This window comes from Malurus melanocephalus, unplaced genomic scaffold (assembly GCF_030028575.1).
Source record: "Malurus melanocephalus ecotype Western Australia unplaced genomic scaffold, MMel_1.1 scaffold_329, whole genome shotgun sequence".
Lineage (NCBI taxonomy): Eukaryota > Metazoa > Chordata > Aves > Passeriformes > Maluridae > Malurus > Malurus melanocephalus.
Window position 1 is genome coordinate 824,726 of NW_026623561.1, and position 12,069 is coordinate 836,794.

The window sequence follows — 12,069 nt, forward strand, 5'->3', positions numbered from 1 at the left end:
ATTAATATAAATAATAAATGCACCTTGTTTTATTCACATTTTTAGTGGAGACTTAATATGATACACAAAGAATCCTCACAAAAGTATTAAGTTTTCACCTTCAACATTATGGATTTGAATGCAATTACACCTGTTTTCATACTGAAATTTAATTAGATGAAAAAAATTAAGGTGAATAAGTGGAACTCACTTTATTCTTTTAAAAACGCTATAGTATAGTTTTCCCACATATTTGTGTAACAAAAGCAAACCAAACCAGTTGAAATGTTTTTCTGCAAACAGGCTGTGTACAAAAATACATAATACCAAAAGGACAACAAAGGATAAAGTCTGTAAAAAACAAAACATCAAAATTCAGATAAAATAGTACAAGACAGTTCCGGGCTTTGAGTCTTCTACTTTTCAAATGGAATTCAAATATTTTAAATAATTCAAAATAGGCTCAAAATTCAAGGATTTATAGGTTGTTTTTTTTTTTTTTTTCTTTTAATATACATATATGTACACACACAGAAATAAATTTAAGTGAACACAGGGTTAGGAAAAAAGGCAGCCCAAAGAAACATCAGTATCTGTATTTAGTGGAATAATCTTTCGGTGATACCACCAAACCTCGACCTTTGCGGGCTCCTCTATAAACAGTTTCTATAATGTCAATCATCTCCTGTTTATCTTCCATTGCCCAGTTGATCTTGTTGTTATTACCTGTACCTAAATCAATCATGATGTGTTTGTTCCTTTAAAGACAAAGAACAAAAAAAGAAGTTAATATGGTACTATAATTCAGAAAGAAACTTCCTTTTCCCCAAAAGTGCTTTGTAGGATCAAAAGAAGTCCTTATAACATAAACAGGCTTGCAAAACAAGCATCAAGAGAGGAGTATCCACTCCTCTCACTCACGCTGACATTTTACTGCCAATTTTTAAAGCAAGAATAAGGATTCCAAACATGTCTCCAAGACGGCTGCTCAGTGCAATTATCCTTCAGCATATTCCTCATTGTTTGCATTTCTTTCCCACTACTGTCTCCAGAGASACTTCCATGAATGGCAGTAGAAGGTTTGATCTCATCAACGTAGAAACCTTAATTAAAAAAAMCCCTTAATTTTCATTTATCTTTAAAGCAAGTTTGACAACCTTGAGTGCTGCATTAATACAGTATTCTCTACAGGGAGTTTGAGATTTAAAACTAAGAACAATGGATAATAAACCCAGTTTTCACTATCACTGTTACTGGGCTAATTGGAAAACAAGCCATTTTCCTATTTAATCAGTTTACTCTTTTATAGAGCAATGAAAACATAGGCATCAGTGTGCTACTACRCATTTGGAAATGATCTGCTGTGATGCTGTATCTGACAAACAGAAAGTTTAAAKGAGTTGCATTCGAGAACCTTCACGTACCTGAAGAAAAACATGACGGTACAGGGATCGTACAACTCGTACATCTTGTTGAAGTCTGGTACTTCAGTGATGTCCACAAGATAAATAACAGCAAAGTTTTTAACCTGAACAGAAGAAAACAGGAAATACAAACGCAATACATATTACCAATTAAAAGACATAAGCTTTCATTATTTTAACTTTTATTTTCCAAATTATTAAGACATAAAATCACAGTAAACAGCCTTACTTTTGTTTTTAACCACAACAACCAATTAACATGGAAAATATTTTTAAATATAGTGAAGAAGCTCATTTCACATCCAATATCAGCGGGATACTACGCTCAATCAACATCCAGAGAAACAATTGCCCTTTATACAGAACTGAGAATTCACAGTGACATGCACAGCTCTAAACAAGTAGAATAACTGCTTTGTGCAAGTGAAGATGACACATTTTGCCTCTCTCATCAGCTGCTCATTGACTTCAGAAAATTAATGATCTACAATGCCCTCGTGTCTAGTACTTTTCCCCCTCTCTAACACTCAATTTGTCTAACAAGATTTATTAAATGAAAATGAAGCTTTTAAGTCAATTTAAAAACTGGTAGCTTTTTTTGAGAGGTGCAAATCTAAAACTTAACTGTGTAATTGTTGACGAAATAAGATTTTGATGAGAAGCTRTTCTCTGGACAATTTGGGTAAAACTTTCATTCTGCAGAGTTAGTTAGATAGATGCGCAAGAATTTGTCCCCTCCAGTGTCATAGCTAATGCTTTTATTTTTCCAAGAAAACTGTGTCACATATTTTTTTCCTAGATGTGGCATACTTGTCCTTRAGTGGAATCAGGGGAAGTTTTGGTTTCTAAACGTAGCTCATATATGCACAGTAGAAGGTAAAACACTCATGCACACTAAGTACTGTCACTCAACTTGCACAAACCTTTAAGTAAGATATATTAGCAAATGCTCATGCACTACACCCTGAGTGCACAATTGTGCTTTCCCATCCTTAGATACACATTAACATAGTCTTGGTCTCTCAAATTTGACTGCCCTGAAATACCAGCCTGAGGTTAACGCACATGGTCTAAGATCTACRGCAAACTTACTGTTCATGACAGTACTTTCCACTTGTTAATTTTGCTATCAAAAGTCAGGAAGTGCTATGATGAGCAAAATATCTGCCTGGTGGAACAATTTTTTATTTTAATTCACAGAGCAGGATCAGTTTGTATGAGAAAAATATGATATAGTCTGTATCCTGTACTTAGATATCCTAGCAAGTACTTTAACTGAAGAAAGCATGGAGATCTTTGTTTAAAAAAAAAAAAACCAGAAGAGCAGAGTAAAACAATTTTTATGGACTTCTGCTTCAAGACATTTTCAAAACTATAAAAAATAATCACACTAAAAGGATGTGAGTAAGTATTACTAGTGAAGAAAGTAAAATCTCTTCTGGAGCAAAACAGCATTTGAAGTTTTTACTGTGCTTTTATGGAGCCAGTTATAGTCCTACATTCAGTCAATAATCTAATGAAAACATCCCATTTAAGCTCTGCTCTAAATCAGGCAAGAGGCAAAGCCTTGTAAACTCAAATTAGTCATAATATCAAACTCTCTGAAGGGATCCTTCACACCCATTTCAATTTTATATTTAGGACTTTTAAGAAGCGTAATGGGATGCTCAGAGTCAACACAATTTAGCCAAGAAGTGACTGAAGTTACTCCATGGTGAACCCTGGCAGGCAAAAGACAGTTATGGGGGTTTTGGTACTTTTTTTTAGAAAACAAAATACATAAAGAGCTATTTGCATTTTAGCCTATTATTACTTCTTCCACCCTGCTGGTATTTCTAGCATCATCAGCACACCTTYACCATGTGGGGAAATTTCTACAACACATTCAGCAACTTTGACAGAGGACACAATCTTTAAACAGTTACTTGATTTGGAGCTTGGAAAATTGTTTTAATGTAAACCTAGCATTAATAAAACATTCTTGGGACCTGCTTTGTTTGGTGAAAGACTAGTCCAAGGAGATTTACATGTTGCACCAGAATGCCATTACAAAAGCACTTCTAAACCAAAATTTTACTTCCAAGAACTCTGTTCTCCAGATAGTACTGGAACAAAAAACCTTTTAAAGTTAGTTTGACATTATATTATTTACTTGAGCTGTTGCAGAACCAGAAATGCTTGTCACTAGCAGTGATCATCAACAGCCTAGGATTTCATACCAGAGAAACAGACTATATAAATCTTAATTTGTTATATAAATCTTACTAAAAAGGACTGGGTCACTCAAATCACCTTTGCACAGCATATGTGCAAGTCCTCACTATAATCCAAGTACCCAAGACATTAATTAAATCTTCTTTCTTTCCGACCTACTTTTATAGAAGTGAAACTGATGACAATCACCTGCTAAAAAGATCACGTAAAATCTAAAGCAGACCTCAAGGCTCAAATTTGAATTCAAAACTTTAAAAGTGGATCTATTCTCTACCCCTCGCTTTCCTATTTCAAATCTGGCAAGATCACCACTCCAAAATGAGTTAGCCTGCAAGCACACTGAATGAGGGTATGCTTTGTTGAGTTTGCACGCTGGCTGCCAAGGATAGCAGCAGGAGGTTGGGATTCAAGCCTAAGGATGGACTAGATAAACACATGGAGAGGGTGATGCAGCAGAACTGCAGTGGCCTATTTAATGTTTAGGGGCTGTGCCAGGCTGGGCAAGCTTGTCACCAAGAGACATTTTATTTCAACACGAGACAAGCCCTGCAGAATCACTCAAATGTCTCTTTTTGCACAGTATTGACCCATCTTACAGCCTGAAGCAGCAGTTCCTGTCTCAGACACAATATTGGAACCAAGACAGCAGCAGTACAGAGCAGCATCTGAGCCAGCTCCAATTCAAAAAGCTTTAGCTTAGGCTTTGATTTACACAAAAGGAATTGGAGTATTTATGATCCAGACTGCATGGATGCGCATGTTTTGTGGAGACAAACCTAAGGTTGAGCTCCCCCTGTTGGGATATGAATCAATTGCTCAGACACAGCTGTCGGTTCAAAACCCACATTCCTGTACAAAACAAGCTTTGCTATCCTGTCAAGGCAGTGGTTGCTAACAAGTTTTCTCCCTGACTTGTGAGGTATAATTGAGAAAACAGTATGGAGACCTCAAGAATAAAATAAAACTCTGAGCAAGTAAAGCACACTGAATACAAGCAGTTGCAACAAGGGAGACTATACTGAGGTTGTTAATATAAACCAAAATATTACTGGAGAGACAGTAAAATGAAAAGAATTAGTAAGTAGGAAGAAAAAACCCTTGTGGTATTTTGGAAGTCAAACACATAATAACACAAGTTTATTCTGAAAGTGCTTAACCTCATAACATACACTAAATACAGTTAATTTATTGCAGTAAGTTAACTGCTTTCTGAAGAAAMATAAAATCAAAACTCTAGTGAGAGACCTCCTTTTGGACAGCACCTCACTTGTGCAAAAACTGAACATAAAAGCATTTTCAGAAACGGATATTAACTATTTCTGACGCTCCTGACTTCCTTTATCTGTCTTTCAATTCAAAACTTTCTCTGCCTTACCAGGCCTTTGGAACTGCTGTTCATGGGGAATGGTAGAGTAGGAAACTGAGGTCAAACAGCAGTATGGATTCCAAATTTCATTACTTGCTCTCAYAGGTTGGGCTTCAATTTTGTTGGTTGTTTCCCCCTTCTCCCCAAGGATGTTAGCTTCATAAATCAGTCTAATCAGTCTACGCTGCTGAACACACATGCAGAAAACCCAGAAGTGCATTACTACCTGGCCATAGTTACAGGCTATTTTAATACTTCACAAAACTGCATCTCCCTGTGGACTCTGAAATCTTTAAACTGACTGGCTCAAGACTATAAAGCAGAGGAATCTATAGGAATTTCAACATCATATAAAGATTCTATATCCTATCTCCATGAAGATCACAAGCTTTGTGTGTGGAAACAGATGTAGGAAACATCTTCTCATCTTCCTAACCAGTTTCTAGACAATGTTTTTTTTTTTTCTGGACAAGAAGACTCACAGGAAAAAAATACAGGAACTGAAACCAGCTTTTGCAAAAAATCACTCAAGTTGAAGGTGGCTGGCAGACTTGCATTACTGAGCTTAACAGACCAAGTACAACCTTGAAAGTCTGGACTGGCAATATGTATTTTTTTTTTTTCTAGACATGCTGTAAGTTTGGGTGATAAATTTCTGGGAAAAGAGAAAGACATTATACTGCAGCAACACTTAAAGCTAATAATTTTGAAACCTACAGACATCAGTAAATGGATTAACTTTGCTCAATTTTTAATTACAAACACCAGTAGCTAAAATACCCATATGCTTTTTTTTTATAGCTACCTCTTTCCCTGCCCCACCTTCTTTTCCTCTCTCACTTTTCATGTAATCTTAGCAGAAATGCAGAAGCACTACCAATGTGTGAAGAAAAGCCACAGCTATTCACACTTCTGATTATGGTTGAATAAATGCACAACATATGAACAATACCCCCTAAACCCACACTGATCCAATACAACAGTTACCTAATTTACTTTATTCGGTTTTRCTTTATAGAGAAATTTACTTGTAGAGAAACCATTTCTTAAACAAATCATTATTTTAGCAAACCAATCCCTGTATTTCAGGGCATAGGTTTTTATAAGTTTCCTTCAAACATAAGAAAAAAATATATTTCTAAAAAACGTATTTAAGACGAAATTTGTGAAACTCAATTCTTGTTTTAATTCAATGTTTGATTGAAACCCTGACAAAGGAAAAAATCTAACATCCTACAGTCATGATTTGTTTTGACATTCAGTGAAACCTTACTTGTTTTTCATGAAACACTGGGGTAAAAAACCCAGTCAACTGCAAGTGGAGTACATTTCACTGAAAATAATCTAGTTTGTAATTTCATACAGCATTCTAGTTTCTTTTTCCCTGAAAGGATTCAAACGAAAAAACCTCTGCTTTCCTATCATAAAGTACAGATTAATATTTCTGCTACCCAAAAACATGCTGCGGTCTAAAAGAATATTCCACCATGGTAACAAATGTAAAATATGGTCTCATTATTTTCAAATGTAACCTACAATTACAGCATGTTAACATTCTKTGTCATTCTCTAGTAAAAACACCTGTACAATTGGAACTTTTACTCACTCTTTAAAACAGCAGAGATCCAAACATGGCTTGTAAGCAAGAGGATGAGGTAGGATCTCCCCCTTTAATTTGCCATTTCTGCAGAGGGAGATTTTTAAATAAGAAGTTACTTTGTTCTTTCTTTCCCCAATCACCCCTAGCTGCCAGCAGGCCTGCCCAATTGCAAGCATCCTGYCACAAGTCCACACTAACATAATCTGAGCAGAAGACACACACCAGGTTGAACACAAAATGACTGAATTAAAACATATCACAAGTCCTTACTGCACTCTAATACGTCTTAACRCTTGGCTTTGGGTATAGATCTTTCATTGTGGGGATTTTCAAGACACAAGTTAATTTAAAAAAACTTTAGAAGACAAAGGACTACACCACAAAAACAATTCCAYGTCAAGCTATGTAGCATGCACAGAATTTTATATGAAGGCAGCAAATTTGTGGATGCCCCATCCCTGGCAGAGTTCAAGGCCAAGTTGATGGGGCCCTGAACAATCTGGTCTCGTGAAACACACAGCACAAGAGAGTTRGAATGAGATAATCTYTAAGGTCCCTTCCAACCCAAACCATTCCGTGATTTCTGTGACAGCTGGCACCTTTTCCTATTCAAGTTACCATTTCTGATCCAGCTGTTTTTGYCTCTTGCTTCATGGGGTTCAGCTGAAGAGCTGTCAGTATCCTACATCTCTCACTACACAAAACCTTTAGCAAATATATGAAAAGGTAAATTATAGCTGATAGTGTATTTTAACAGTCTAATTTTTCTTCCATATGTATCTTTCTTAAGCAAGMTGTTGGTAATCACTCAGTTTCCATCTGAAAACAGCTTTAAAGTTTGKCTTTTAAAATTTAATTCAGTCCATGTAACTCAGTGGAACGCTACTGGTCTCACGGATAACATCATTAACAGATTAACGAGATTAATATCACTGATAAATCACAATAATAACGACAAATTAATCAACACCATCCCGCACATTTTAGCGACTCACACTTTTAAAGAGCCAAAATGTAAATAACTTTACGAGTTATTCAGATGGAAACCCGAGGGTACTACACATTTCCGTTGTAAAGTGAGAGGGCTGCATTACCTGGGGCTGCAATAGCCCTACCACCAAGCATTGTTTCTGCCTGCATGTCGATGTTCATTCAGTGATGGGTTATTAACAGGCAGCAACCTCGACTTCTGAACCCCTGCGATGCTCTTTTCACCCCCAGAATACTGCAACCATCAGGGCAGTCGGTGACTTTAGGAGACAGCGGTGAAAGCAAACCACGCAGCTTTCCCGCTGCCTCGTAAAGCTGGAATACATCTCCAGAACCCGAGTGGTACCCTGCACCGGGCAACACTGAGCGCACAGTGAGCGAAAAGTTCCTGTTTACCTTCTCGGCGATGCTGTACAGGACCTCATCCATCTTCATGCACGTCGGGTCCCAGTCGTGCCCGAAGCGGATGACCACGACCCGGTCCTCCTCCGACAGGATGGCCTGGTCCACCTGCCATCCATTGTGTAAGTGCGGGAGCATGTACGACATCCTGGCGGGCGGCTGGCGAGCCTGCGGGGCGACAGGGATGCCGCTGGAGCTGACACCGCACCCCGCCCGCCCCCTCCCCGAGCCCTCCCGGAAYGCCGGCGGGCACCGGGCTCCAGCCCCGAGCCTCCCCCGGCCGGCCCGTCCCCAGCGCACCCTGCAGCTCTCCTTCCCTCAGAGACGCGCGGCGGCGGCGGACGGGCGGGAAGCGGAAGGGCGGGCACGCGCATGCGCGCGCAGGGACACGCGCTTCCGGCAGGGCGCGGGGCGGGAGTTCGGGACRTTCCCGGGTCCCGGCGGGAGAGCGCCTCGCCGAACGGGAAACGCGGGTGCGAACAAACGGGGCGGGCACCTGGTGCCGCCGGCCGGGGCCACCGCTGTCACCCCTCGCATGTGGGATGGGGAGCCGTGCCTGGGGATCGGTGCTGCCGGGTAGCAAGGGGAGGACGAAATAAAGGTCATGAGAGCCCAGATGTCCGACTCTGTGCTATGACTACTCTGTGAAGGTCATACACTCCCTGCACCCCCGTAGGCTCAGGAGAAAGCTCTGCAGTCACTGGGGTATCTTCAGGACAGGAGGCTATAAAATCTCTGCAGTGAAGCGTTTAAAAATTAACCTGGTAACTCAAAGTTCATGATGAAGCTGTGCAATTTATTTTGATAAAGTAGRTTTGGTCAAACATTTTTCTAAACTGCTTAGGCAGGTTAATTTGTGATTTCAGGGTGGCGAAGGAGATTTATTGCACTGTTTACTGMAGACTATTCATGATCTGAAAGAAAAGTAATTGATGACATGTAAGTGTTGTATTTTGATCATGGTGGCAGTAATATGAAATGCTACAGATCACGAAGGACAGAACTTTTTCAGACTGATTATGTAAATATCTCTGTATGTGTGTGTGGACATCTGTGTTTATAAGTGTAATTGGAAGTGTGTTTAAAAGAGCTGCTTGCTTGTCTTGGTTTGCTTACCTTCCTATGATTTACAGGATCTCTTCTCCTAAATATCATGAAATAGGACATGACAGTGTTTATTCTTTAAAATGTCTGGAAATAACAGTATGTCTTTCTTCTGACACTTTGTGCCTTACTTCTTTGTGCAGATCATGGAAGGAGAACTACCTTGGCTTTTGGTAAATGATATTGGTGGCATAAATGGAATACTRCATAGCCATGTGCCATTCCTGAAGAAACATTTCCAACTCATCACCATGAAAGAATTTCTTGAAAACAGAAAGAATGTTGGTCAAAAGATCCAAGCGATCTATTTGTGGTGGCACAAACCAGCCRTCGACAAAGAGCTCCTCCAGAGCCTGCCAAACTTGAAAGTGATTGCGAATTCGGGAGTGGGGATGGATCACCTGGATTTGAAGCTTATAGCTAGCTTTGGTGTGAAGATGGCTAATGCTCCACGGGCTGTCTCCACCAGCACAGCAGATGCTGGGATGGCTTTGATGCTAGCATCTGCTAGAAGACTRGTGGAAGGTAACATCTCAATTCTTTTGCAGCTTCTAAAAATCATATAAGAGTTACCTGCCATTAATTYGACTTTTCTTAGAGTTACCTGTAGTGGACACAGTTTTACATATAATGTGAAAATCTAAATATGTTGGCTTGGCAAATAGAATAATAGGTGTTTTGATATATTTTAGGTATAATAAGTATACTTAAATTATTGCATTATACACAGACATACATAACATGTATTTCAACYAAGTATAAATAAAATGGGATGGCATTACAGTACTGTGACCAAAATCAGGGGATGCCAAAGATCACTTGATTACTGCAGTCACAGGCTAGTAGAAGAAATTAGTGTGGGAGACAACAGTGGGGCAGAACAAGGGTATATAGAATCATGGAAGATCYTGAGTTGGAAGGGATCCACAAGGCTAATTGAGGCATGGGCATATTCTTGGAGACAAAATGGATTGGGGCAGAATTGGAGCTTTTAAGGGCCATTAGAGAGTAATAAAGCAGCCTGTTCCAGTTTTTGTTAATAGCACCTTTCTAGTTTCTTCAACAATTTTTTCTTGCTCTTTTGCCAAATTGACTTTGGCTTGGTTAGAATGTCTCCTCCTTCAGGAAAAAATCCTTCAGATTTATCCTATTATRTTTACCTGACTTTGACATGCCATATGTACCACAGGATTCATAGAAACTCAAACAGGRCTTGTGTCTCTCTGTTTCTACCTAACAAAAAGGAGACATTAAAAGAGGGTGTAATTTCTTGTTCCCATTTACATAAACTATCCCTGGGTGACGTTTCTGATAGCTCTGTCCTGGCATGACTGATTTTTTTCTTGAGACATTTTTTTATCCTTTCACGAAATTCTTCTTGTGTTTTAGAAAAGCTGGCAGTATCAGAAGACTGAAATATCAGAAGTCTGTCACCTTGCCAGCAGTGCTGACTCTGTGTATATAAGTATATTTTATGTATTAATTATGTACTGTAGWATTATACAGAATTGTGCAGCTTTAACAGATAATTATGGAAATTGCCAATTTGTGATTTTTAAAGAAGTCATACTTTTCTTTCCAAGGAGAGTGGCAGATTGAAGAGGAAAYCCAATATCTGGTGTTATTCTGCACGTGACGTTTCCAAACCCTGCATTGTTATTGGCAATAATTATTTTGTTTGTTGACAAGCAAGAGGGCAATATTTTCATGAGTCTAAACCAGTAAAAAGATTTTTTGAAAGATTACATTAAAAGGCCCTTTGTAGTATGATGAGTATAAATGGGAATATCATATATATATATGTAGCAGGGACAGATGATGCATTAGGGACTAGCCTAGGATATTAGGATATGCGTTTGTAAACATTAGAAGTGTGCTATAGTAGCGCTACGAGTACAGACTCTTTCCTTGTTCCTCCATGTTGGACCCCATTCATTTCTAACATTTATGTGTTTTTCTTGCAGTCCATAACATTTCAATWTCTCCAAGTATGGAGTACTGTGAAGCTGATATTCTGGGAGTTAAAATTGCTGGAGCTACTCTGGGGATCATTGGTATGGGCCGCATTGGATATAAGATTGCTCTGAGAGCTAAAGCATTTGAAATGAACATTTTGTACCATAACAGGACACAGAGGTAAATATATATTTAGACCCTAATTGCAGCACAAACTCTCTTCTAGATAGTCAGTATTTTCTTTTCAAGGAATCATGTCATAAATATAGCAAGAAATTAGAGAATAGGGACAAGATTAAATCACATTAAAAACAAACAAAAAAAAAGATGGATGCCTTAAATCAATCCTGTAAAGAGTTACTTGGTAATTAAATCTTGGAAACCTAACTTAGTTTTTATATTACAAATTTTAAGGTTTTCTGCAGAAAAATAGAAATCAAGCTTAAACTTYTTTTATTCTTATCATACCATACTRTAGTGACACAKAARTCTAKYTTTTGATTATTTTTRCCCCATTTTGAAGTTCAGGAGGAATRTTGTTGAAACTCAGTGTCTAGAAAACTAGGAAGCATGTACTTGGCACAATATGATTGAGAGCTGTTCTTGAGAAAAACCTTGTTTCTTCTCAAGCCAGTAGGAATTTTAGCAAGTATTTCACTGGATTCCACCCTTTATTTCTAGCCCCTCCTAACCTGTGATTGTGGTTTAGAATGCTGGCCGAAAGCCAGGCACTCACAACACCTGCTCACTTGCCCTTCCCCAGCACCACTGGGCAGAGAAGAGYGAAGGGAAAAAAAATTAGCAAAAGGGTTCATGAGTTGAGATAAGGAACAAGAAGGAAACACTTTGACAAAACAGGCTCCGCTTAACTTACAAAGTGAATTTGCTACTAAGGAAATCAGAGGAGGAAAATGAGAAATAAAATCCTCAAAGACACCGATCTTCTCCCCACTCCCTCCCACTGACAGTGCAAAGCAGGGGGGGTGAACAGGGTGTGGGGTTGGTCAGTTCAGGGTGTGGGGTTGGTCAGTTCA

The 12,069-nt window shown here is 38.8% G+C and overlaps 2 protein-coding genes across 4 annotated transcripts in view; one reads left to right on the forward strand and one right to left on the reverse strand.

The window, feature by feature from the left end:
• Positions 1-98: 98 nt before the first annotated feature.
• Positions 99-8,341, reverse strand: TXNL4A (thioredoxin like 4A). Its single transcript, XM_057377863.1, has 4 exons — positions 8,276-8,341; positions 7,970-8,143; positions 1,404-1,507; positions 99-737 (listed from the first exon to the last, which is right to left on the reverse strand). The coding sequence occupies exons 2-4, from the start codon at positions 8,120-8,122 to the stop codon at positions 566-568; spliced, it is 429 nt and encodes a 142-aa protein (XP_057233846.1). The 5' UTR covers positions 8,123-8,143; positions 8,276-8,341; the 3' UTR covers positions 99-565.
• Positions 8,342-8,365: 24 nt separating this feature from the next.
• LOC130580400 (probable 2-ketogluconate reductase) overlaps positions 8,366-12,069 on the forward strand; it is a 7,869-nt gene continuing 4,165 nt past the window's right edge. Inside the window, exons 1-3 of one of the 3 annotated variants that reach the window (XM_057377868.1) lie at positions 8,366-8,448; positions 9,223-9,604; positions 11,044-11,215. In XM_057377868.1, the coding sequence (XP_057233851.1) occupies positions 9,226-9,604; positions 11,044-11,215 (551 nt within the window). In that variant the 5' untranslated portion in view covers positions 8,366-8,448; positions 9,223-9,225. The other 2 variants (XM_057377866.1, XM_057377867.1) reach the window with 2 other exon arrangements.